This window comes from Pogonomyrmex barbatus, unplaced genomic scaffold (assembly GCF_055798465.1).
Source record: "Pogonomyrmex barbatus isolate J1 unplaced genomic scaffold, ASM5579846v1 scaffold12, whole genome shotgun sequence".
In the NCBI taxonomy this organism is placed as follows: domain Eukaryota; kingdom Metazoa; phylum Arthropoda; class Insecta; order Hymenoptera; family Formicidae; genus Pogonomyrmex; species Pogonomyrmex barbatus.
In genome coordinates, this window is record NW_028297108.1 from 6,601,388 (window position 1) to 6,626,843 (window position 25,456).

The window sequence follows — 25,456 nt, forward strand, 5'->3', positions numbered from 1 at the left end:
ATATATATATATATATATTTAAAAACAGAATAATTCATATACAATTCAAATATAATTCGTATATAGCTATAATGTCTCAATCAAAATATATAAAGGAATTAAAACATCGGTATTTCTAGCACACGTTGCAATTGGGAAGCGATCCGATAGATATTGTAAATAGATACCTAATGCACACGTGTGCACAATTATTGAGGAAGACATTTCTATCAGCAACCGTGATGATATATACATATATATACATATATATATATATATATACATATAATATTGCTAAAAATCTTTGTCTACTATATAATAGAAATAATTGTGCTGATATTTGAGCAGCAGTTATCGATTGTATGATAGTGTATCGCGTTCAATATACGTTTCTTTAACATAGTGATTTCCAATCAATAATATCTATATAATTTTAGATTAGAGGAAATAAAAGATTGACATTTTTATCTATATATGATGAGTTCTTGTACGATTGTACGATACAGTTTCCCATTATTAATTTTCCATTAAAAAAGAGAGAAGAGAGGAGTGTGCGTTACTTATTTCTATGCAAATTTTGTTGACATTTGCGAAGTGTAGACAAATTTGCAATATTATCTTATTTATTGTTATTGTCCGCTATATTTTATCAACATTTATGGAATCCAACAGAGAAGCATAGATAAACCATACGTTATTCCCTCTACTTTATATCAAATGCAATCATGTTACATTCCTATATTTGATATTACTACTTGTTACTATTTATTACATTTTTAAATTTGTAATTGGATATTCTCTTTTTCTTGCATAACAGCTTCTTTTCAATTCTTTTCAAGTTCAATGCAATTATTAATATTACAGATATAAAAATGGTGACTTGATAAATTTCCTTAATTATTAAGAAAATTTGTTCAGTCATTATACGATATGTAGGATTATTCCTTGAAGACAGCTCAAAATGTTGCTCTCTCTAATTGTATAAATTATTAAATATATGTCATTATATATATATATAAAAAAAAACAAAATTAGATACATCACAAGTTCAACTAGAATAATGTTCATATATATTCATAGCAACGAAATCTATTTATATTATATATCACGCATGTATATTGTCTCTCCTACAATTAGAATCTTTCTTCAATTGATCAATCTAAATTTTAAATCCTCTTCACGTTCTTCTCGGTGAAAGAACATTTACACAGATTATTTATTTATAATTATTTCGTTTCCTATTGCAATTATAGAAATACTTTTAACAAACTGTTGCCATTGTATCTCTAATAATAATATACCTAATATACCTAATTTGTCAAAATTTAATATAAATATATACAGTCTTTTAACGATATGTCTGATCTAATATGTGTTAATTTTATTGTGTACTATTGTGATACCACTTACAATACTTGTAAACTCGCCTGGAATAAACATAAATATTAGTATGTATGTATGTATGTATATATATATATATATATATATATATATATATACATATGTGTACATATGTACACTTATACATACACCGCACGCGCGCGCATTCACACATATATATATATACATAATAAATCATATAAGATACAAATACTTACTCTTTACTCCACGTACTAATTTAGTAATTTTATGTACTAGTCTGTATATTTAATGTTCTATAACACAGATTTATTCTTTATTGATTTCCTTTTATGCATTATGTACCTATATGGGAAAAAAATTGTTATTAAAATGAATTTAAATTTTTATTTAAATATAAATCAATAACTTGAATAAATCAGTAACTTGAAATCAAATTTTTCATTACCGATAAAGTTATAATATTAATGTGTACTAATAAGGAAGCAAGCTCGAGATCTTCACTATATATGTTTTTCAATGGAACACTTCTATATCCTGTTCTTAAACAACGTACCTTAAATAAGATAAAATTTGAATTAGAAATAAAAATCATAAAAATATCATAAACAATATTGCATATAAATATCTTCAAGTTTTTAATGATTAAATACTTACTGGATAAGTAGCTTGTCCTATGAAATTGCTATCCCCAAACATATCTTCATCTTGTACTAAAAATCGTATAAGAGCAAAATATGGATTGAATATTTCAATTTCACATGTTTCATTCCACATTGGATTAAATCCATTATCCTCTGTAAATTTAAATGTTAGTTGATATACTTGGTAAAGTAATGTCAATTAAGTCATAATTTAAATAATAATTTAAATAATAAATATTTACGTATCGTCCTTGTTGTTAGTTTCGTTCCCGAATCAAAATCTGCACCTATAATCTCGATCTCGACAGATGGACTGGCAGTGCCTCTTCCTGATCTCATTAAATGTCTCGCTCCAATAATTCTTAAGCTAATTTTGAGCGGTTCAATTTCATACAATGTATTTTTGTCATATGGATTAAAATCATGTCTAAACATGAATTCTGGTTTTAGTAAATAACCACAATTTCCATTCTCTTTAAATTTAGCTTGATTTAATTGCATTGATTTATCTCCAGTCTGATAATTCAAAGCTACCATCTGACAACCGGAATTCCACATTGGTACAGGATTATAATTAGATGAATCAATGCGCTGTCCTTTTGGATAAACTCTACTGAATTGAATCTATAAAGAGAAAGATTATCTTCTAAATATGTATTCTAATTTACATTTTAATATTTCTTTCAATAACTATGTTCATACACATACACGCGCGTGTATAATCAAGATGCTTTATTACCTGATGATACTTTATAAAAAATTTATTTTCTTGTTGACACATTAATTTTTCAGCTTTTGTTTCAGGAAAACTACTCATTTCGTTGAATGTAAATCCCTTAGTTCTTATTCGTTCTATATTAAATGCAACTGATCTACAATATACTATAAGATTAGACATTTCCTTGGCTATTCTCCATGCTCTTTCCATTTCTTTGTGTTGACTTTCCTAATAAGAATATACATATATAATATATGCTATATATATGCTTAATATCTAAATTTTTTTGTAGGGAAAAAAATTATATATTTACCCGAACACTTGCGTTTTGTGCGGTTTCTTTGATGCTTGACATCCATTCTAATGCGATATCTTTTGAAGATGTTGCAACTTCAAATACTGAACACATACTGGGATTTTGTATTCTTAAAATCCATTCCAAGCCTGGTCTTTCTCCAACTGTTAATTCTACTACTGCGCCCATAATATCTAACGAACCTTTTTGCAAACTACCCAGCATCATAGAATCTGCTGACTGAAAAAAACAAGATGTTCTTAAAACAGATGTAATATTCACAGATGTATCTATCTATTACTAATCTATAATATTACATACATATAATAATTCGCAATATAGTTATATACGCGTGTTTTTATATAATTACAATCTTCAAATAATAAATGTGCAACTCGAAACTTACATCTCCTTGAGTTTCTTGTTGATCTATTTGTTCTACATAATTTGCAGGAAACCAATGTTGTTTTTTGCCACCATAATCACCTCGCCACCATCCTCCGCTTTGTGGATTGACATTAGTAATTATAGCATGCTTCACTAATGTCAATTCATCATCTCTTCTAGCTTTATAATCATAAATAGCTTTAACAGTAACCTTCAAAGTAATTTGTCTCATCAATACATTTTTATACACATTTATTATTTATTATTATTACATTTATTATTATTTACTAATATTTTTGTGTTTGTTTGTTTGTTTGTGTTTAAAACATTATAAAAAGTAGCACATGAATTTAATAATTCGACATTTGTTCTTACTTTTGATGTAAAACTTGTAGGATCCATATAACCTGGGATGCCATAAACAGATCCATCATCATTATCCTAATGCAAAAAAAAAAAAAGAAATATTTACAAAATTGACACTATTCGTTTTTCTTCCTATTTTAATTGTAATACATACAATATATATATATATATATATATATATATATATATAAAATCAAATACACACCAGACTCATCCTTCTGATAATATCCTGATTAACAGGATGACTCAATTTAATTTTTTTGAACAATGGATGTCGTTCATAATAACTGACTAATTCAACTAAACTTTCAAATTCCACGGTTCCAGTAGTATAAAGCCTCCCTTCGAGTTTTATTTTACAGTGCTTTATCTTTTTTTCTGCTCTAATAATAAAATATAACGTGAGGTTGATAAAAAATAAAGTTATCTACGTAATCTGCATAAAAAATTACATAAAAAAATAGTAGCTTTAAAAAGATATACCTAAATGAAATAGCATAGCAATTACTTTCTCTTTCACTAGGTCTTACTAAAAATGCACCGTCTGTAGGTATACGCTTTAGCATCTCTTCTGCTGCAATTCGAGTACATTCGGGATGCCACCATTCTTTCTCCTCGTGTTTATTTGGCTGAGGTACTGGTTCTTGTAATGTGATTAGAAATTCCTATGCATTAAAGATAGAAAATATAAAATATAATATACAATCATATATAGCTATCTATTATTTCAAAATAAATGATTCAGAATGATTCAGAATATGTCGAATATTTGTATTATAATTACTTTTTTGTACTCACTTGACTTCTAAGCGGATGATTACGATAATGAGTAATTAAACTATACAGACTGTCAAAACAATTGGTATCGATAAGATAATACTGCGTTTGACCCATTTCTTGTTTCAGTTTAATACGACAATGATTCACTTTTCCTTTACGCCAAAATGATAAACAGTAATCACCCACAAATGTTACGCATTGTCGTACTAGAAAAGTACCATCTCCAAGATAAGAGTAACGTCGCAATAATTCTTCAGCCTCCTCTCTTCCTCTTGCTAATTTTCCATGAAACCATTTCTCTCCAAAATGTAACTCGTCATTTGGCGCGCCCTTTTTAAATTATAATAAATGTTGTGAATCTTTCAATCAGACATGCATATATCTCACAATTATATATTGTAAACCAAAATTCCTATTGTACTTCGTATATAAGGTATACATACATCCAAAGATCGCCGAATGCCGCTTTCTTCATCATCATCATGTTCGGTTTCCTGTGCTCTTGAAAATGTATCTGTATAAAATAACTTTTGTTGCGTTAACACAAAAAAATGAGGATTCCATTCTCTATCGATTGGATCTTCCAAATAAAGGATCCCATTTTTCACAGTATTTCTAAGATCCATCTCTTGTCTGCTTTCATCATTTCGAACAAGAAATGAGGATTCGTCAACGCCATCAGGAAGCTTCTTATGTTTCAATAAAATTTTTCTACGTAATGCATATGGCGAAGGTAGACAAGTTTCATTTTTATCGACAGGTTGGATCAACAACATGTCGCCAAATACTTCTTGCATAGTCGTTGCCATTTTACGTTGTTGGGGTAAAGTACAATTATCCTCAATAGATAAAATAACAGGATATCTATCAACATATTGATAGAGAATAATAGCCATATAAAAATAATTGCAAAGTTGACTTATTTTTTTTTCTTTTTTCATTCTTTCTTTCTTTTTTTAACTTACTCGGATGTAGCAAAAGCATGTTCCTTGATAGTTTTAATAACATCCAGGAATTTGATTTTGGTAGTAAGAGTATGTCCATGAAATATAAATGGCATTCCATCTGGACCATCCCAACAATCGAGTTCTATACATCTGCATCCTGCTCTTAATGCACGTACATAGGCCTGACAGCTACTTTCACTGCTAATCTGATCTCCCATCAAATATCTATAAAATCGCATATAGTTAGGATATGATAGAGTATAATCTTTATTTTTTTAAAAATTACATACGTGTTGTGTGATGACGCTATCCAATAATGTGCAAGAGGTCGAGTCATATCTTGGGAAACTTGATTAAATTTTTGATTCCAAATGTCATTATGTTTAGAAAATAAAAAATCTATAAATTCTGAGAAGGTAAAATATGGCTCTTGTATGTCTCTTTGAGGATCTTGTAAATAATCTCTAATAAAACGTGATAGTTCCAATTCATTATTCCCTAAACTATCTTGCTGTTCAGTTACTAGAAAGTTCTGGAATTCTTGGAGTGTAACAGTCTGTCCAGTTTTGGAATAATTTAACAATTTATGCCAATCTGCAAGATTCTGAAAATATTACACCAATTTGTGCATAGATAGATAAAATGACACTTGTAATCTTTAGATTAGACATAACACTTACATTCTGATCAAACATTAGTTTATGATATAAGATGACAAAATCATCAAAACCAAGCTCGTTTCGATTTCTCGTATCTACTTCTTGAAACAATTCTCTGAGCCTATTTGTAGCAATTTTACAGTTAACTCTAGGTAAAAATGCTTTCACATCTTTCAATGTAACCCTGCCATAAAAATAAAAATTTATAAAAAAGAATCATTAAAATAACATAATCTTAATGACATATAAATGTGATACACAAAAATATAGATACATAAAGATGCATGTAGATATATGAATATATAGATAAGTTGTAAATATATATATTATATTGTAAATATTCGCTCACTTCTTCATTTCTTCACTCACATGAACACATGCATATTCATGCCTATTCATGCATTGTAAGTATATGCATGTATATACTTTTATTACATATAATGCAACATATATATATATATATATATATATATATAAAGATAAAAATAAACTTTTGCATATTAAGAAAGGAATCTTACGTTTCACGAGAATTTTCCATTGCGTAAAACTCTTTTCTAAGCCACCTTTCAACTTGCAATGGATATGGTGCATTTATAGTGTCTTGTACTAAGTGACGTAATCCTTTAACCCATAATTCACATTCTTTCTCACTAAGAGCTAAAATAAACAGAGATAGTTACAATAGTCTATAACAAAAATTATAATGTAGCGACAAATTCATATATATCATATTTACCAGATATAGAAAGAGTTTTCAGTCTGAATTCTGATCCATAATATACTACAAAGCATCTCAAATTTTCGATTCTTTTAGCATCTTCAGGCCATTTTTCAAAGTCTTTAGATTGTTTTCCTATCCTAATTTCTTTGACTTCTCTTATTTCCACTGTAAAGAAATATAATATCTAAGATCAATGCATGTTTCAAATATCATATATATAATATGTACAACTCATAATTAGGTTTATTCATATTTATTACATATAATATATGTGCATGCATATATATTACATATAATATATGTGCATATATAAAAGATATTCATAACATGTATATCTAAATATTGCTCCAATACTATTCATGTCTGACTATATGCTATGCATTTACATTATAAATCTATAATATTGGATGCCTTATATGCCTATAAAAATATTGGATAAATTTTAGATTTGTAAATATATATTTGCAATATTATACCTGAACCATCAAAAGGTCTAAAACTTGCACTTCTCGACCAAACAATCTGTCTAGTTTCTCTCCTTATCATAAGAGTTTTCTTTTCTGGTCGTTTTCTTGGAAAAAACTTGGTTACTACAGTGCCTCTTTCAAGTTGACTAATAATCTGTTCCATTTCAGGAATAATTCCATTCATTTTGAAAGCGTTGTATATTCACACTGTAAAAGCAATATAAATTCAATAGGAAATAATATAAATTGTGTATTGCTCACAACCTTCAGACGGATTGTTAATCTGTAAACAAAAATATATTTTATAACATATTTTAGCCTGAACAAAAAAATATCGCACATATTTATACAAAATAGGTGTATCAATGATGTAGTTTTCAGAATTTATAAAATTCTTTATTGTACAAAATATTGAATAACAGAAATTTTATTAGAAATGGCAGTTTTCTCATCTTGTAAACTATATCATATAGATAAATAATAATACAAAGTGTCGATGTGTGATATAAGAGAGACAAATCTCTCTCTTTATGGTGCTTTCCAAAAATATGAATACATCAGTATTAACTTAATTAAATATTATATTTTTTATCGTGCCATATGCATCATACACGTTTGCAGCATATAGTTGTAAATATCAATTGTAGATACTACTTATAATTATTTATAATTATGATATAAATAAAAGGAAAATTTATATATTACGTATTATCACGTTTTGTCTCTTTTCCTCTAATCAATTCAAATATCTTGTCGTAATCTTCACAAAGTAAACATAACCTAAGCAATTTTTCTCAGATCATCTTTGTGCGAAAAAATGTCTTCATAGCGTAGATATAAAATGATTACAATTCTAATTGATATACACAACGATACAGACAGTGATAAGTACACATATTCTAAAATGTTTTTTTAATTCTTCGAAAGGGACAGTTTAAAAAAAAATTACAAAGCAAACACATCGTGCCATATCATATCGCGAATCATCTCTCACCGCGCGCATGATAATTTCTATACTTTTATCACGATGCTTATAACGTACTTAAAGATGTGTCATACCTTGTCTCTGAAATGACACGCTGTTGATTATGCGGAAAAAAAAATACGTTTTACTTATCATGTGTAGGTATCGTAATTCGCGTTTACATGAATTGAAGACTTCCGACTGTTTCCGGCGCGAGAGAAGCCATTATGTTTCATGCAGTCTTATACATATGGCATGGCATTATACATACATTTCTGCATCCAATGAACAAATTTTCGTGTGGACTTTTATCACATCAGGTATTTAAGCTTAATTCTAAGAACTCAATATTATTTCTTTATGTAATCTTCTAGTTTTGCAATACTAGTTAAATACACGCTGCAAAATTTTGATATAAAGTAAATATTGATGCGATTTAACAACTCTGAATACCATATTAAAGTAAAAAAGATTTAAATTTAAAAAAATATTTCTTCTTAACATGAATTCTCTATGATAAATACGTTTTAATGCATAAACATTAAGAAGGGATTTAGGAAGGATTTTCGAACCTATAAAATTAATATATAAAAAAGTTGACACATAAAATATTGCATTCTGTCGATAATATAAACGAATTCAGCATCTTCTTAACAAAATCTGTGTAATATGAATGCCCCTTAAAATTTACTTGAGGGGTTTTATCATAATGATTGATAATTTTTCGTTCTACATCTCTGGCTTCATCCTCCACTCGCTTATGTTATATTCGAATGATTCAGGTTCTCAAAGGTATTTTTATATCCATATTATCAATAAAAAAAAGGAATATATCCATGTCATCTCTCGTCATTTCGTCACTGCTGATAATTCTTCAGCTTTTTGGCCTTTGTTAATATGTATGGATGACTATGGATGAGATCTACAGCGATTATCAAATTGATGAGTAATTCAAGTTTCAATCTAGATCCGCTTTGATTTTGATCAATATTCAAATTTTATTGTATCCAAATTTTCATTCGTCTTTTAATATATGACAAAGAATGATTCGAAACTCTTTTCTTACAGCATATTACAGATATCGCAGTAATATTGCTGCAATATAGCTGCAAGTTCTGTGCTATATGGGAGATATATATAGAAAGAATTTCCAAATCTATAAAATTTATATATATATATATATATATATAAATATATGTATATATATATATATTTAATATAGTATATATATAAATTTTATATATATATATGTGTGTATACACATGCACGTAATATACATCATATAGATTTACGAATAAAGATAATGGACTTCATGTACTATCATTTTAAGTACTACTATTATTAATTTTATTTTATGGACTACCAGGACTTACGTGGATAAAAATAAATATCTCCAAAGCAGATGTAATACATCGTTCCACAAGCTCCTTCCGCGTAGACATGTACGTGTAGGTGTATTTGTGCGTATTTATCCAAGTATTCTCCAAAGAAAACTCAATGTATAAACATGTTTCTACTCTCTTCTCTTTTTTATTTTTCTATGAACAGATAACGAAAAAATACAGATTTTGTTGCAACTGAAATTAGCAACTAGACAATGAATAAAAGTGTTTACCAAAATCTTCCTTTATAAAATTTCCTTTATAATGTTTGTCTTGTAATTATTCCAGTTATGGGGAAAAAACAACTTCATTTTATTAGACGATTTTTCTGTTAATAACTCGAAGCTTATATTACATTACGTAAAACATAAAACTGATGGATACATATTTCACCATAGTGAAATACAATTGTATTTGTTTACTTAATTTCAACAATTTTATATATATATATATATATATATATATATATGTACATACAATTTTATCAAAACATAATACGCTATACAGATGCATACCGTTAGAGATAATAAATTTGTGATATGTAAGAGCTAAATAATTTTAAAACTAGATGCAAGACTAATTAATAGATCCTGATCATTGTATGATTATTCCATAGACGCGAGTACTGTAAAGTACGACATCGAAGTTTGCACGACCTTAAATATAGATCCTTAAAGTCATATCATTCGAGTCATCTCATATTACGAAGCTGGGCATATATATCGCTTCTTTACCGTAGTAAAATTCTCCAATGAGAAGATATAAATTTTGCAGGCGCTCAAAAAAATAGGTTGCAGGGTCTTTTGCATCACGAAGAGAAGCATCCTTTGTGATTTTGTGGATGTTTCATACCAATGACTATTATAACTGCAATATTTCAGCGATGCGCTAATTTCATAAATTTCGTAATAAATTAATTGTTTTACGAAATCTTTTTTAGCTTACATTTTATCTCGCGTTTGAAGACTGTGATCTATTAGTTTTTGTCCCTCGAAACTGAGGCAGAATAGATGAATCAGTTGACTAAGGACATATACTACATACCTGATTATTACAAAAACATTGGCGTTTTGCTGCGTAATCTCCATGAGTATGAAAAGTTTAGTATAACATTTTAATTTCTTGCACGTGCGTCTTCTCACAATTTTATCAAATATATCAAATGTATGATTATTTTAAATGTACGATTTAAATCGAGTAAAGAACATATATATGTTGAATAAAATAATGGAATTGGGATAAATCAACACGTACTTGTAACAAGGTAATGCTGATCATTACTGTGTTTAGTGCTATTTGCATAGCCAACGTTAATGAAAATGTTTCCTCGATCAGTTGAGCGAATCTGATAAGAGCCATTATATATACAACAATTAGGATCTCAAGTTTTTTCTTCCTTCCTCGCTTTCTACTTACTCTAATGCCTTTCGGTGCGTGCATACAGAGAATGCGATTTGTTTTCGGTATGTGCCACTTGAATTACGAGAATGCAAAACTTTGATGGCATCATTACGTTTACGTATCAATCGTTCAAATCGAGAGCTGTAATGTACTTGGAATGTCATTCACGTATCGTCAGTTTTGTTAACAATAACGATTTAATGTCATAAATAATTTTTACCCGACAAGAGCAAAAATACTGCAAACATGTTCAATGTAAGTTAGCAGCATGCAATCGTGAGCCACAATCCCGGTTATGGCAATTTCCCAGGCTACGATAGCGTGTACGAAGATATAGAAGAAATATTCTGTCTCATCAACAAAATAATATCCTGGATGGACTGGTAATATAGGACGAGATTCGTTGAGAGGTAATACAACATCTAATAGCTTCGGTATAAGCGACATACATAAAAACAGAAATGCGGATATAAAGCAATATACTGCAACAAACGAAATGATCGATTGAACAGTCGCATCGACAAAAACAGTGGAGATCAAAATCGGAAGGTAAAAATTACACGGTTTATCTCTTACACGAATAGCCCAGAGAATATCGCCTGCTAGTCTCGGCATATCTCTTCATGATTTCGCACTCTTCTGGAGTTTCCAATTCCAGATCCCATCCGTCCAATAGCCAATCAATCAGAACTTTGATCTAGGATCACTCTCATTAATAATCTACTTAGCTTTTCTTAATTTATTTTATCAAAGTTAAAGCTTGAAACACGAGCTCTAAGCTTAAATATATAAAATCCAATGTAACATTGGCTAACGTACTTTACATTGGTTGAAGTAACACGTATACAGCTTTATTAACGTTATAATTGTCAACATGTGCGCTGTCATAGTTTGAAATATACATTGCGCATCTCCTTCACATATTACGAACTTTGCTATCTGAAAATATTTTTATTGCAGGAAAATTCCACTGACAACTCAACTCAATTTCAATTATCAATTACCTGTGGGATAATCATGGAAAATGTGCTGAAAGTTACGAGGATCAAACAAATTATTCTTGTTTTTCGTTTCTGATACGGCCATTGACCAGCCAACGATGTTATTTTTTTAACGACTCCATAATAATTCGAGGTGGAATCCATAGCAGTGAAGGATATATATTCTTTCGTTTATAGCTTCGTCCAGTCAACTAACTCGACAATCGAAAATTTTATTCGAGTCCGGAAAATCCCCTTCGTACAGGAATATTTTAAGATCTTGAACGTATCACATGTTACAATATAATACAAGTGCTATATGCCTCCCTATAATGTTTTTGCATAACTAATCGCGATGTCTGCAAGACAATGAATGACACATTGCGTGTATACATGACTGGTATTTATTTCCATGACACTAAATATAGTGTAAAGGGAAGCGAAACATCATTGACAGATATCTGTTGTTTTCTAAGTTTCCTCTATGGAACGTATCGATCAGCACAAAGTTTTATTTCTTCGTTTAGCGGTTCTCCCTCTCTTCTCTCTTCTTCCCCTTTTCTTTCCATCTCTTTATATCATTTTTCTGTGTATCTCTGGAAATTGAATTTTCATTTGAAGATGCGAAAAATTAAATTCCTATTCTACGCAATGACATTTGAATATTTAGAGGTATACGAATTGAAAATATTACGTATACGATTAACTTTAACATATTAATATCGCAACAGAAAAATATATTTTTCAAAATTACATTTCGCTTTCGATAATAATGCCACAATTGAATCGCACAATTATCGGGATAAGCATCGGACAACTATTGAAAGGATGCGAGTACTGTACAGTAGGACATCGAGGTTTGTAGAACCTTTAATATAAAAGAGTCACGTGTTATTAAAGAAATTTTAAAGCAATATTTGCTCATAGTAATTCTTCTTTTACCGTGGTGAAGCTCTCCAAAGAGAAAATGTAAACCTTGCCGGCGCTTAAGAAACTCAATCGAAGACTTTTTATCATGACCAGTACAATTAATTTTTGAGACTTCATGGATACTTCATACCAACAGCTGTTATATCTATGCAGTATTTCACACAAATATATAAAAATAATCGATCGAAAAATGTCATGTATGAATGATGGACGAATGATAGATTATCTTTTTAGAAAAAAATTAGCGTACACTTTGTCCCGCATCTGAAGACTGTGATCTATCAGCTTTTGTCCTTCGAAACTGAGAAAGAACAAGTGTATCAATTCTCCAATGACGTACAACGCGTATCTCATCGTTTCTAAGATATTGCTGTTATCATTTCGCTGCATTATCTTCGGCACAGCAAAGAAAAGTAAGAAATATGATATAATTTTAATTCTGTTGTTTTAAGTATTGTATTATATACATATAATCCATAATAATAAAAAAAATACATACTTGTAGCAACGTGATGCTCATTCCTATTGTTACTATCAGTATCTGCATCGCGAAAGGTACATTAAACGTATCTTCGAGAAGTTGCGCATACCTATGTGGAAAACGAAAGATGAGATTTTAACGCTAAATTAAATCTTATTCTTTCCGGATTCCTTTATTTTTAAATGAAGACATCATATATTGCTACAATGTTATTTTCCTATTTCATTTTGTATTTTATAGGTTCACCTTAAAGCTTCTCGATGTGTATTCACAATGAACGCAACTCTTTTACGATATATATCATCCATATTTGTAGTTTTCACTTTATTATTGCAATCATTGAATAAGTGGTTGAGACGAAATCTGAGAGGAAATTCATATGTATGTATGTTCGTGTGCGTGTGTATGTGTGTGTCCAGTTGATATATAATTTAAATATAAATGATAAGAAGCATACATATATGCTTCGCATAATAAATTATCATTATAAATTACCCAACTACAGCAAACATACTGCAAACATGTTCCACATAAGTTACAAATATACAGTCATGGGCGACTATCCCGGATATAGCAATTTCCCAACATACGACAGCATGTGGAAAAATGTAAAAGAAATATTCTTTTTCGTCGACAAAGTAGTATCCTGGATATGTCAATAGAATAGGACGGGTTTTGTTGAGAGGCATTATAACGTCCAACAGTTGCGGTATGAGAGACATTGACAAAAATACGCATAGAGCTACAAAGCAATATACTGCAAAAGAGGAAGAATAATCTTTTCGTCTAACAATTATTAAATTATTTTCATAGATAAAACGGGCAGAGATACATGGATGATGCAAATGAAGATTTCACAATTTATTCTTACATGAGTATCCCAAAGAATATAGTCTACCGTTCTTGGCATATCTGCTCATAATTTCATATTCTTCTGAAGTTTCTAATGCGTTCCAATCGACAAACAAATGATCGGTCAGATCTTTCATCTAAAAATGCGACAGCAATTAATACTGAGTATTTTTGTAGATCAATACGCTACGATAAGAAATCTCGAGATACTTGACAATAATTGAAAATTGTACAAAACGATTATAATATAAAATAATTAGAAACAATCGATATGACCGCAAAACATGGCAAAGTTTCAAATCACGAGGCGGTATGATTTTTTAACAAATTTTGACAATCAACATTGACTTCAGATTTTCTTTGTAATTGATCGTGAGGTGGTTTTCAGATTAATACATATCGATGTCCTTATTTCGTACACTATGTAAAATTTAGTATGAAGAAGTCGTTGTATATTATAGAATATAGATAACAAAAAAAAAGACTAAGAGAAAGAACAGATCACGGAGAAAAGCTTGCTCTTCCTTTTCGTTTTCAATCCACTATGCAATTGTCACGCAATTCCTGGATGGGATTTGTTAATACGGGATTATACCAATGGTATACTAATCCCAAAATAATAATTCTAAAATTATAATTTAAAACGGCAAGACATAAATATCGCAAATGCGATCGAAATTATTTTTACCGATGTGCTTCTCAGAACATCTACAAGAAAAATAGGATAATAGCTTATCGATTGGACGTTTTCTATCAACGGTGCCTACATATCAAAAAATATTCTCGCAAGCAAAAATAAAGTATCCAATCCAATTTGTTCAAAAAAAACATCGACTCTTAAAGAAAATATATTGCAAATACACGATACTTTATAGCGATTAAGGTAACACGTATATAGTTTCACCAGACACATGGTTGCTAACATGAACGACGTCATAGTTTCAAAAATACATTGCAAATCTCCGTTACATATTACAAATCTAGCCATCTGTAAGAATTATTGCTCGAATTAAAAAATTCGAAATTTAAAAAATTCAAAAATTCTGTGTATATTACGCCTTTTCATTAACGTGATCAGTTACGTTACCTGTGGAACATTCATGGAAAATATGCTCAGAGTTACCAAGATTACACAGAGCAGTCTGATTTTTAATCTTTGATAAGGCCATTGACCAGCCAATGATGACACCCTTTTAACAACATTATAATAATGATTCCATCCTCGGTACTCATATTCGGTATCCATAACTCGCGGATGATTTTACGTCTTCGACCTCATGTAAACGATTGATTTAAAATTTGTCTCTCAACTTTTGTTTTGCTCAAGTCCCCATTCATCGATATGAGAAATGGTCTGTAATCTCAAATGTGTCATACATAATACAAACGCTACCTGCTTGTAACGTTTTCGCATAACAGTTGCGATATGTTTCCGCTTAGTGAAAAAAGTGACACATGGCTCTTATAAGATATAGGCATAGCATTTACGTCCTTAATATTAATTTTAACATACATCGAGGGTGAATGTTGACAAGTATATCATTTTACAAACTCTCTCTGTACAGAATATCTCGACCGTATAATTATAGAATTTCCAGGAAAACTTAGTTTTATGGTGATATTACTTATGTACTTTTTTTTCTAACAATTTACAAGACAATGTACGCAGACTTTATCATACTCAACTGCAATTCTGGACAATTGAAGAGAGGATCCGTTTCAAATTCTATTTTTGATATAACAAATTATTTTATCGAACGTTGCAAATAATAAAAAAAGAGACGAGGCAACTTTATACTTTCTTTGTGCTAACGAGTGAGTATGACTTGCACTTTGCAGTCTTATCACATAATTGTTGTTTGTAACCATTAAATTCTGTTTTCCATTACATAAGGATTACAATTTTTCCGAAATAAAATCTTACAATTGTAATGTAATAATTTTTATATGTTTTTTTCTTTGTTACACAAAACATTTCAAAGTTACGAATATTTTCCCAGGATGCAACTTTCGTTTGACTTTAAGTATTAATATATAGAGAAAAGCGAGTAATCGAAATTCATTATAAATGTTATTCATACGCAAATGGGTAAACTTCCTTTAACATCATAAAAATTATGATTTTGTGAATAGCCAGTCCAAGTAGGATTGATATCCGGACAATGACTGTTGCTTATTTATTCCAAAGACGCAAGTACGGTAAAGTATGACATTGAAGTTTGCACAATCTTGAAATACGCGTATTAAAAATGTTAAACTGTTATATTTTACGATTATAATACGATTGTAATACTTGTTATAATCTTTACCGTAGTGAAGTTCTCCATCGAAAAAATATAAATCTTGCCAGCGCTTAAGGAAATTGGTCGAAGACTCTTTTGCATTACGAACAGAAGCATCTTTTGCGATTTCGCGGGTGCTTCGTACCAAAGACTATTATAGCTGTAATACTCGAATGCAAATTAAATTCTGATAAAATAATTGTCATACAATTTTTCGTCTTACATTTTATCTCGAGTTTGTAGACTGTGATCTATCAGTTTTTGTCCTTCAAAACTGAGGCAAAATAGATGGATCAATTGACCAATGACATACATCGCGTATCTTATCACTTCTAAAATACCAGCTTCATTCTGCGTCATCTCCAGTACAAAAAAATAATAATGTTTTAATTGCTCGCACATATCTTATGATTAATAGAAGATATATCATTATAAATCTTTTCTATCCTAAATATACATAGATTGAATAAAATTGCAAAACTAACAAATACGTACTTGTAACAAAGTAATACTGATCATTATCGTATTTAGCATTATTTGTATAGCCAACGTTAACGAAAATGTATCTTCGATCAATTGAGCGAACCTACGGCAAAAACGACAATAAAACAAATCTAAATTCTCTCTTTCCCTCCCCCCCCCTCTTCTCTCCTCTTCGTTTTATATTCACTTTAAAGCTTTTCGATGCGTGTATACGGAAAATGCAATTCGTTCATGATACGTATCACTTGCACGAGGATGTAAAACTTTAATAGTTTGATAGTCATTATATTTATTCGTTAATCGTTCAAAGCGAAATCTGCAAAGTTGCAATATTCATGTAATGATGCACGCGTAACATTGTCAGCAATATCACATTAATTGTTCTTACCCGACCAGGGCGAAAATGCTGCAGACATGCTCAATGTAAGTTAGGAGCATGCAGTCGTGCGTGACTATCCCCGTCATAGCGATTTCCCAAGCCATGATAGCATGCGAGAAAATGTAGAAAAAATATTTCCTCTCGTCAATAAAATAATATCCTGGATATGTTGGTAATATGGGGCGGGATTCGTTAAGAGGTAAGACGACATCCAACACTTGCGGTATGAGGGACAGGGACATAAATGTATACACAGCCATATAGCAATACACTGCAATACAGATGGAACGTTTAGCCAACGATCGATAAATTATAACTTTATGAACAAAACAGACACAGAGATAAATGAGAAGATAAAAATTGCATAGCTTATTCTTACCCGAGTATCCTAAAGAGTACCGTCTGCCATTCTTGGCATACTTCTTCATAATTTCGTACTCCTCTGGTGTTTGCAATTCGTCCCAGTCAACGAATAACTGATCAACAAGAACTTTTATCTATATAAATGTCAATGATTAACAATATACTTTTTCTCATTCTCTTCTATGGCCTAATCATTTCAATAATAGAACGTACGAACACACACACAGCACACACATGCACATATGCTAAAATTTGAAATATCGTAAAGTCGGCCGTGATATGAGTGTTACAGAAAATAAATAATTTTACGTACTTTATATCGGTTAAAGTAACATGTATATAATTTCACCAGTGTTACAGTTGTCAACATGTAGGACGTCATAGTTTCAAAGATACATTGCAAATTTCCATTACATGTAACAAACTTGGCTATCTAAAAAAAAATCAGATATTTAAGAACTCGCCGCTCTAGTTTTATTTTTAGAGAAGTCGAGAGAGAAAGAAGGAGAGGAGAAAAAGAGAGAGAGAGAGAGAGAGATTACCTGAGGAATAATCATGGAAATAGTACTCAATGTTAGCAGGATCACACAGAACAATCTCGTTATTGGTTTCTGATAAGGCCATTGACCGGATAAGGACGATAATTTCTTCATGACACTATAATATTGATTCCACTCAACGTTCACGGTTTTAGTCATAAATAATCTTTTGTCTCCAGCCTTGTGCAGGTAATTCGTTTCTGACTTATTTTACCTAAGATTCCATCCCTTTGGTATAGAGGATGGTTCAAGGACCTGGATAGCTCATGCATAATATAAATGTTACAATATTTCCTCACTGCTATCGTAACACGTTTCCGCGAAACAGTGAGTGTGATGGATACTTTGTACAGACAGATGGTGGACTTATCGCTTTGACACTAAATATAACATAGGGAGGCGAAGTCTCATTGATATGTATGTCAAACTTGACAAGTTGGCAAGTACCCTGCGGATGAAACGTATCAATCAATAGAGTTTTTTCAATAGACTTTTTTTCGCGGCAGTTCTGGAAAGAAACCTTTCATTCGGGAAGTTAAATCAATGGTCCAACAATGATATTCTTACCTTTACAATTAGGCCGGCATAAACTTAATATAAACTACAGGTATACAGATTATACATATATTACATATATTACATATACGATTAACAAAGATATATTATTATAATAAAAGCATAGAGACAATGTTATTATTTTCGATCGTCGCTTAATCGCTGTACATACAGGAAGTTACCTAGATGCATAAACTACTGAAAAGACGCGAGTACCGTAAAGTATGACATTGAAGTTTGTAGAACCTTTAAAAAAAAATACATGCCATTTAAAGAAACTTTGAAATGACTTTAGTGATATACATAATCCATGTTTTACCATAGAGAAGCTCTCCAGAGAAAAAATATAAACTTTGCCAGCGCTTAAAAAGCTTGGATAAACACTTTTCATCATTACCATCATAGCTATCTTTTGTAACTTCATGGATGTTTTGTACCAAAAACTGTTATATCTATGAGATTTTAAACATACATGAATTACTAAGAGGTAATACCTAGAGGTAATATGTTTATATATATAAATTCAATGTTTTTCTTTTTTTCCTTTATTTAGGTGTATCGAAAGTGATGCCGTCTTACATCTTGTCGCATATCTGAAGACTATGATCTATCAGCCTTTGCCCCTCGAAACTAAGAAAGAACAAGTGAATCAATTGACCAATTACATAGAACACGTACCTCGTTGATTCCAAGATATCGCTATTATCCTGTGTAATCTCCAGCAGAAAAAATATAACATTTTATTTCTTTACAAATTGAAATTCATTAGAATTTATAAGAATTGTTAGACATACTTGTAACAAGGAAATGCTCATTCCTATCGTTACTATCAATATCTGCACAGCGAATGGTCCGGTAAATATACTTTCGAGAAGTTGCGCGTACCTGCGACAGATAAATATAAAAAAAAAAATTATCGAAGGGTTGTTGAAGTATTTCTGATTTCATTCGTTTATATTAAATTATACATTTCGTTTTATACATTGTGCACTCACTGTAAAGCTTCGCGGTGTTTATGTACGAGAAGCGCAACTTTCTTGCAATGTATATTATCAAGAATATTTACAATTTCCATCTTTCCTCCATCATCATCATGAAATAAATGTTCGTAACGAAGTCTACAAATAATTGCACAATGTTGATTTTATTGAATTCCAAGCACATTACAAGGGTATAATGTTGAGTGACTGTTTTTAATTTTTCTGTTGAGATACGTATGTCAGAAATAATTATCTTACCCGATTACAGCAAATATGCTACAGACATGCTCAACGTAAGTAACGAAGAGGCAGTCGTGAGTGACTACGCCAGCTATAACGACTTCCCAAGCCACAACGGCATGCCACAATATTTGAAAGAAATATTCTCGAATGTCCACAAAATAGTATCCTCGATATGGCAGTAATATGGGCCGAGATTCATTTAGAGGCAATATGATATCGAGCGTATATGGTATAAGAGACATTAATAAAAATATTAACATTGCTGAGAAGCAATATACTGCAATATACAGTGCGACTTATGAAAATAGAAAGATATAATTGATGTATAGATCAAATCATATTCATCATCCATCTCATCTCACCACTATATATCAAAGTGAATCGTCTGCTATTTGTGGCGTAGGATTTCATAATTTTGTATTCCTCAGAAGTATTTAATTCTTTCCAATCACAGAACAAATGTTGAGTGAGATCTTTTATCTGGTAAAGCAATGACTCATACTTTTTTATCAGTACTTTCTTTACGATTCGTCAATAATAGTATCGTTAATGAAAATGTTTATAAAATTATATATAAAAAAAAAAGATCTTTTCTATATTTTTACTCTTTTTTTTTAAATTTTCAATTAAATTGCATTTTTTTAAGTTGATTATATTTGAATATTTAACGTAATGTTAATAATAACTCTATAAAACATACTGTACGAGTGTTGAACAGAAAAGTGTAAATCTTCACCATAGCCACAATCGATAGTAAATATGCTGTCATTGCCTGAAAAGTGCAATGCAAATTTTTATTGCATTGATTATTAAATTGATACGCTATCTGAAAGAAGATATCAATTAATATAGTAATAATCTCTCTTTATGATTTGTGATTACGTTAAGTCGATTCACCTGTGGTACGAGTATAGTTAATAATATGATAGTTAGTAAAGCAATACGAAACACTTTGGTTTTTAATTTCAGATACGGCCACATACCGGTAAGAGACGATAGCTTGTAAATAAGATCATAATAATGATTGGAAATAATCTCCATAATTCTTAGACAAAACTTACGCTCCGCCGTCAACCAATTCTAAATTTTCGACTACTAGTAGTAGTATTCTTTGCTATAAAGAAATAAGTTAGGAGGCAACTATCGATATTCGCATTTCTCTCTGATAAAACTACTGTCATTCATGTATAGCCCTTACTAAAGAATTTTGCATGTTTGTCATCTCTCCCTCAATAATTATACATTCGATAGACATAGGTAACATTTATTCCTCTGACATTATAAGTATAAGGTAGAGAGAGCAGTCAAGTTTTTCTGACGAGCCGTTTTTCAAGTTCTTTCCGCATATCGATCAGAAAAAATATTTGCGAAATTAATATTTACTGATGGTGAAATGTGATGAGACTGATTCGTTTTTTTTTAACATTTTAAAAGTTTAAAAAATCTCCCTCTCTCTAGTGCAAAGCCTAAAATTCATATGAGAGATATTAAATCTATTCGATTAAATATTATTCGATTATTCATTATTACAGATGTGTGATGATAGTGTTCGTGTCGCCCTACACATTCGTTCACTAGTGGAAAGTTAGCTAAATAAAAATGTCAGATGTATTTAGATGCGATATCTGGAGAATACAAGTTTATGTATGCAATTCTGAGAAGGCATTCAGATATAATTATGTATTCTCTCCTTACATGACAGGAGGATTTTTATAACACAACTATTAAACAATTGCTGGATAATATTTTTCAAGGTAAATGCTTTAGTACTAAAACTAGCATATATTTTTTAATTTTTATTAGTACTAAAACTAGTATATTATATCTTTTAAATATCACATATCATGTGCCATTATAAAAATTAATAACCATATCTTTTTATCAAACTATAATATTACGATATTGACCTATGGATAAACGGGAAGTAGCAAAACCCTTTCCATGAGTATACCACTTATACAGATATTGGAGAGAAGATTATTATAGAATTGTAGACAATATATTTAAAATTATTAAGTCTAAAAAAATTGGAGTTTTAAAATTGCAATTTCATTTATAGAATTGTATCAGGAACAACTGTATGATCTTTTATCTGACAAACAGAAAAGTCAATCCATTGTAGATATCAGGATGGAAAAAGCATAAAAATTGTTGGTATAACCAAAAGAGAAGATACAGACGCTCAAGAATCATTAGAATATTTGATCTAAGGCATGAGTTGTGCAGGGTGACTACAGTGAATGCTCATAATAGTTGTCTTCAGTCTCATTGTTCGTATTCGAGCGTGGTAATCTCTCTCATATACCTGGTGGTGCGCACAATAATTATACACAGGAACCTACAATTTATTAACTAATAGATAACTAGTTAATATAATTATTTAATTAATAATAATAATAATAATAATAATAATAATAGATAACTAGTTAATATAATTATTTATTTATTTGAGTTATTAATATTTATAAGTTACATTAAGTTTTATTAAATAAATAAATATTAACTAACAGATAACTGAGCGAGCGTGGCATAGTAGACAGCACACTGGTCTACTATGCTAGAAGTTCCGGGATTCCCGGCAGAGACAAAATATTTACGCTCGTCTCTTTTCGGAAAGCGGCAACCCACCGAGAAGTAATTACCTCCCGGAATGAACGTATCAATCAATAGAGTGCTTTTTATATATATATATATATATATATATATATATATATATAAAAATCAAGTGTTTTTTTTCTTTTTATTTTATATCGAAAATAATGCCGTCTTACATCTTGTCGCATATCTGAAGACTATGATCTATCAGCCTTTGTCTTTCAAAAAGAACTAAGAAAGAACAAGTGAATCAATTGATTTGACCAATTACGTAGAACACATACCTTGATTCCAAGATATCGCTACTATCCTGTGTAATCTCCAGCAGAAAAAATATAACATTTTATTTCTTTACAAAATTCATCAGAATTTTTAAAAATTGTTGGACATACTTGTAATAAACTAGTGCTTATCCCTATCGTTGCCATCAATATCTGCACAGCGAATAGTCCGATAAATATACTTTCGAGAAATTGCATGTACCTGCGACAGAAAAATGTAAAAAAAAAAATTATCGAACGGTTGTTGAAGGATTTCTGGATTCATTCGTTTACATTGAACTATACACGTCACATTTCGTTTTGCATATCGTGCACTCACTGTAAAGATTCGCGGTGTTTATGCACGAGAAGCGCAACTCTCTTGCAATGTATATCAAGAAAATTTACAATTTCCATCTTTTCTCCATCATCATGAAATAACGAAGTCTACAAATAATTGCACAATATTGATTTATTGAATTCCAAGTACATTGCAAGGGTATAATGTTGAGTGACTGTTTTTAATTTTTCTGTTGAGATACGTATGTCAGAAATAATTATCTTACTCGATTACAGCAAATATGCTACAGACATGCTCAACGTAAGTAACAAAGAGGCAATCATGAGTGATTACACCAACTATAACGATTTTCCAAGCCAGAACACCGTGCCAGAATATTTGAAAGAAATGTTCTCGAATGTCCATAAAATAATATTCTTGATATGGTGGTAATACAGGCAGAGACTCATTTGGAGGCAATATGATATCGAGCATTTATGGTATGAGAGACATTAACAAAAATATTAACGTTGCTGAGAAGCAATATGTTGCAATGTACAGTGCGACTTGTGAAAATAGAAAGATATAATTGATATATAGATCAGATCACATTCATTATCCATCTCACCTCAGTATCCATCAGTATATCAAAGTGAATCGTCTGCTATTTGTGGTGTAGGATTTCATAATTTCGTATTCCTCAGAAGTATTCAATTCTTTCCAATCACAGAATAAATGTTGAGTAGGATCTTTTATCTGATAAACAATGATAAAAACAATGATTCATACTTTTATCAGAACTTTTTTACGATTTGTTAATAACAATATCATTAATAAAAATGTTTATAAAATTGAAAAAAAGATCTTTTCTATATTTATTTACTTTTCTCTACTCTCTTTTTAAATCTTCAATTACATAAAAAAATTGCATTTTTTTCTAAGTTGACTATATTCGAATATTTAACGTGACACGTGTTAACAATAACTTTATAGAACATATTGTACATACTGTACGAGTGTTGAACAGAAAAGTATAAATCTTTGCCATAGTCACAAACGATAGTAAATATAAATAGAAAAAATATTTGCAATGAAATTAATATTTGCTGACGATGAAATGTGTAGCACGTTATCACATATATCTCATTCTTACATATTTTCTTCGATCACATAAGAGACAAATCTGAAAATTTTAGAACTTTTTTTCTACATGTTTCCAAATCAGTTTGTAACTATTAAAAATCTCTGCATTGCGAAATTTTCTTATGTAGCATATCAAAATGAGATACTGTACAGCTTCCTGATAGTTTGAAATTGATCCGACTGTGTTGAAACAAATTCTTTATTTGAATTTGGAAAAAGGCAAAAAAAAGAGTTGCAAAAAAAATAAGAAAATGAATTTAATCTGAATAATTTTAATTAAAAAAAAATAGAAATATAATACAAGAAATTTATACATTATTACAATAAATTTATACGTACATATATATGTTTTTTTATTTTAAAAATTTACTCATTAATACGACATTAGACATTAAAAATGCTAATTAAAAAAGAATTTGTCGTAAAATAAAGGATAAATAAAAGGTTAAAACAAATAAAATTGATTTTGAGAAAATAAAATCTAAAAAGCAGCTACCTGAGATAAAGGACTACCCTTTAGAATAAGGACGTATAATTATTGTATTTAGGTTATTAACGGAAAACTAAACGCTTACGTTTATCACAGATGTGCACATAGAGATAAAAAAAATGTATACATAGGACATGAAAGAATGGATGCGAAAAATATGTATACATTTTTCTCTACCTTGGTCTACATCCACGTCTACATCACGATAAACGTAACCGCATCCGTTTTCTGTCATTAGTAGTATCTAATTTTTTTAATACAAAAAAGTTACATTTATCAGCAGTAAGCGTACGAAATTTCATGAGGAGTAAAAATTTTCATTCTCCCGTTTATTCTTCCTTTCACGTGAGAAAAAATATCTAGCGACAAAAATGTTCCTATCGTGGACAATTTTGGATAATCAAAGTTCCTAGAGGATTCCTACACCTGCAATTGGATATCAAAATTGTCAGATTTCGAGCATTGGACGCTAGCGAATCTCTCTCATCTGGATTGGCTGGGAATGATCGTTTCCTTAGTTACGTATCCCTCCTTCGGAACCTGAAATAAATT

General features: G+C 30.3%; 6 protein-coding genes and 1 long non-coding RNA gene across 30 annotated transcripts; 1 reads left to right on the forward strand and 6 right to left on the reverse strand.

The window, feature by feature from the left end:
* Positions 1-1,026: 1,026 nt before the first annotated feature.
* On the reverse strand, positions 1,027-8,513 carry sl (small wing phospholipase C gamma 1). Of its 4 annotated transcripts, none has more exons than XM_089071534.1 (20): positions 8,382-8,513; positions 7,332-7,529; positions 6,871-7,020; positions 6,653-6,791; positions 6,156-6,318; positions 5,766-6,079; positions 5,494-5,700; positions 4,972-5,392; positions 4,547-4,858; positions 4,232-4,413; positions 3,954-4,131; positions 3,758-3,823; positions 3,402-3,593; positions 3,014-3,235; positions 2,722-2,928; positions 2,225-2,606; positions 1,996-2,135; positions 1,787-1,894; positions 1,578-1,683; positions 1,027-1,406 (listed from the first exon to the last, which is right to left on the reverse strand). In XM_089071534.1, exons 2-19 carry the CDS (start codon positions 7,504-7,506, stop codon positions 1,669-1,671), a joined length of 3,573 nt encoding a protein of 1,190 aa, XP_088927660.1. In that variant the 5' UTR covers positions 7,507-7,529; positions 8,382-8,513; the 3' UTR covers positions 1,027-1,406; positions 1,578-1,668. The 4 variants fall into 4 exon arrangements, with proteins under 4 accessions (XP_088927660.1, XP_088927658.1, XP_011643588.2 ...); XM_089071532.1 differs by having other exon boundaries at positions 7,332-7,605; XM_011645286.3 differs by lacking the exon at positions 8,382-8,513 and adding an exon at positions 8,028-8,315.
* On the forward strand, positions 8,483-24,132 carry LOC148937678 (uncharacterized). 2 transcript variants are annotated; one of them, XR_016138088.1, is made up of 7 exons: positions 8,483-8,606; positions 9,069-9,232; positions 9,355-11,618; positions 12,030-12,906; positions 12,977-19,400; positions 19,467-21,890; positions 23,568-24,132. It is a non-coding gene; the product is annotated as an uncharacterized LOC148937678 (long non-coding RNA). The 2 variants fall into 2 exon arrangements; XR_016138087.1 differs by having other exon boundaries at positions 12,977-21,890.
* Positions 9,992-12,214, reverse strand: LOC105431230 (odorant receptor 4-like). The gene is made up of 8 exons (XM_011645285.3): positions 12,074-12,214; positions 11,889-12,008; positions 11,646-11,766; positions 11,290-11,551; positions 11,085-11,210; positions 10,923-11,013; positions 10,614-10,750; positions 9,992-10,535 (listed from the first exon to the last, which is right to left on the reverse strand). Exons 1-8 carry the CDS (start codon positions 12,212-12,214, stop codon positions 10,370-10,372), a joined length of 1,164 nt encoding a protein of 387 aa, XP_011643587.3. The 3' UTR covers positions 9,992-10,369.
* Positions 12,438-15,558, reverse strand: LOC105431229 (odorant receptor Or2-like). 5 transcript variants are annotated; one of them, XR_016138081.1, is made up of 10 exons: positions 15,400-15,558; positions 15,181-15,300; positions 14,332-14,449; positions 13,956-14,217; positions 13,707-13,823; positions 13,479-13,569; positions 13,230-13,372; positions 12,992-13,124; positions 12,804-12,917; positions 12,438-12,645 (listed from the first exon to the last, which is right to left on the reverse strand). XR_016138081.1 is itself a non-coding variant. In XM_089071559.1 (9 exons), the coding sequence occupies exons 1-9, from the start codon at positions 15,556-15,558 to the stop codon at positions 12,573-12,575; spliced, it is 1,197 nt and encodes a 398-aa protein (XP_088927685.1). In that variant the 3' UTR covers positions 12,438-12,572. The 5 variants fall into 5 exon arrangements, 4 of the variants coding, with proteins under 4 accessions (XP_088927685.1, XP_025075130.2, XP_088927687.1 ...); XM_089071559.1 differs by lacking the exon at positions 12,992-13,124; XM_025219345.2 differs by having other exon boundaries at positions 12,438-12,917.
* On the reverse strand, positions 15,525-18,517 carry LOC105431228 (odorant receptor 49b-like). Of its 6 annotated transcripts, none has more exons than XM_011645282.3 (9): positions 18,362-18,517; positions 18,133-18,252; positions 17,836-17,932; positions 17,466-17,727; positions 17,265-17,393; positions 17,090-17,180; positions 16,818-16,954; positions 16,622-16,754; positions 16,400-16,540 (listed from the first exon to the last, which is right to left on the reverse strand). In XM_011645282.3, the coding sequence occupies exons 1-9, from the start codon at positions 18,515-18,517 to the stop codon at positions 16,490-16,492; spliced, it is 1,176 nt and encodes a 391-aa protein (XP_011643584.3). In that variant the 3' UTR covers positions 16,400-16,489. The 6 variants fall into 6 exon arrangements, with proteins under 6 accessions (XP_088927679.1, XP_011643584.3, XP_025075129.2 ...); XM_025219344.2 differs by having other exon boundaries at positions 17,836-17,953; XM_089071553.1 differs by lacking the exon at positions 16,400-16,540 and adding an exon at positions 15,525-15,666 and having other exon boundaries at positions 17,466-17,953.
* On the reverse strand, positions 18,969-21,177 carry LOC105431227 (uncharacterized). The gene is made up of 9 exons (XM_089071579.1): positions 21,019-21,177; positions 20,837-20,962; positions 20,499-20,616; positions 20,152-20,413; positions 19,909-20,031; positions 19,708-19,798; positions 19,493-19,629; positions 19,233-19,365; positions 18,969-19,159 (listed from the first exon to the last, which is right to left on the reverse strand). The coding sequence occupies exons 1-9, from the start codon at positions 21,175-21,177 to the stop codon at positions 19,109-19,111; spliced, it is 1,200 nt and encodes a 399-aa protein (XP_088927705.1). The 3' UTR covers positions 18,969-19,108.
* LOC148937679 (uncharacterized) lies at positions 22,164-25,433 on the reverse strand. Of its 11 annotated transcripts, XM_089071570.1 has the most exons (7): positions 23,900-24,027; positions 23,332-23,438; positions 23,124-23,214; positions 23,016-23,050; positions 22,908-22,921; positions 22,645-22,778; positions 22,164-22,474 (listed from the first exon to the last, which is right to left on the reverse strand). In XM_089071570.1, exons 1-7 carry the CDS (start codon positions 23,909-23,911, stop codon positions 22,343-22,345), a joined length of 525 nt encoding a protein of 174 aa, XP_088927696.1. In that variant the 5' UTR covers positions 23,912-24,027; the 3' UTR covers positions 22,164-22,342. The 11 variants fall into 11 exon arrangements, 7 of the variants coding, with proteins under 7 accessions (XP_088927696.1, XP_088927697.1, XP_088927699.1 ...); XM_089071571.1 differs by lacking the exons at positions 23,332-23,438; positions 23,900-24,027 and adding an exon at positions 25,176-25,321; XM_089071573.1 differs by lacking the exons at positions 23,332-23,438; positions 23,900-24,027 and adding an exon at positions 25,082-25,321.
* Between the last annotated feature and the right edge of the window lie 23 nt (positions 25,434-25,456).

Bases quoted from the DNA above. Each gene is read 5' to 3' on its own strand.
- sl (XM_089071534.1), bottom strand. From the start codon at position 7,506: ATGAATGGAATTATTCCTGAAATGGAACAGATTATTAGTCAACTTGAA. The intron at 5,701-5,765 runs GTATGTAATTTT...GCGATTTTATAG, and splicing joins ATAGCGTCATCACACAACAC to ATATTTGATGGGAGATCAGA. The intron at 3,236-3,401 runs GTAAGTTTCGAG...TGTTTTTTTCAG, and splicing joins AACAAGAAACTCAAGGAGAT to TCAGCAGATTCTATGATGCT.
- LOC105431230 (XM_011645285.3), bottom strand. From the start codon at position 12,214: ATGGATTCCACCTCGAATTATTATGGAGTCGTTAAAAAAATAACATCG. The intron at 12,009-12,073 runs GTAATTGATAAT...AAATATTTTCAG, and splicing joins TTTCCATGATTATCCCACAG to ATAGCAAAGTTCGTAATATG. The intron at 10,536-10,613 runs GTAAGCTAAAAA...GAAATATTGCAG, and splicing joins CTTCAAACGCGAGATAAAAT to TTATAATAGTCATTGGTATG.
- LOC105431229 (XM_089071559.1), bottom strand. From the start codon at position 15,558: ATGGATACCGAATATGAGTACCGAGGATGGAATCATTATTATAATGTT. The intron at 13,824-13,955 runs GTAATTTATAAT...ATTTCCTCTCAG, and splicing joins AGTATGTTTGCTGTAGTTGG to ATTTCGTCTCAACCACTTAT. The intron at 12,918-13,229 runs GTACGCTAATTT...TTTATATTAAAG, and splicing joins CTTCAGATGCGGGACAAAGT to GTTCTACAAACCTCGATGTC.
- LOC105431228 (XM_089071552.1), bottom strand. From the start codon at position 18,517: ATGACTAAAACCGTGAACGTTGAGTGGAATCAATATTATAGTGTCATG. The intron at 17,394-17,465 runs GTAAGAACAATT...GCAACTTTGCAG, and splicing joins AGCATTTTCGCCCTGGTCGG to ATTTCGCTTTGAACGATTAA. The intron at 16,755-16,817 runs GTAAGACGAAAA...CGAGTATTACAG, and splicing joins CTACAAACTCGAGATAAAAT to CTATAATAGTCTTTGGTACG.
- LOC105431227 (XM_089071579.1), bottom strand. From the start codon at position 21,177: ATGGAGATTATTTCCAATCATTATTATGATCTTATTTACAAGCTATCG. The intron at 20,617-20,836 runs GTATGTTTTATA...TTGCTTTACCAG, and splicing joins TTCTGTTCAACACTCGTACA to ATAAAAGATCTCACTCAACA. The intron at 19,366-19,492 runs GTAAGACGGCAT...AAAATCTCATAG, and splicing joins CTTCAGATATGCGACAAGAT to ATATAACAGTTTTTGGTACA.
- LOC148937679 (XM_089071570.1), bottom strand. The intron at 23,215-23,331 runs GTGAGTGCACGA...TTTCTGTCGCAG, and splicing joins AAACACCGCGAATCTTTACA to GTACATGCAATTTCTCGAAA. The intron at 22,475-22,644 runs GTTAGTTAATAT...AATAAATTGTAG, and splicing joins CCACGCTCGCTCAGTTATCT to GTTCCTGTGTATAATTATTG.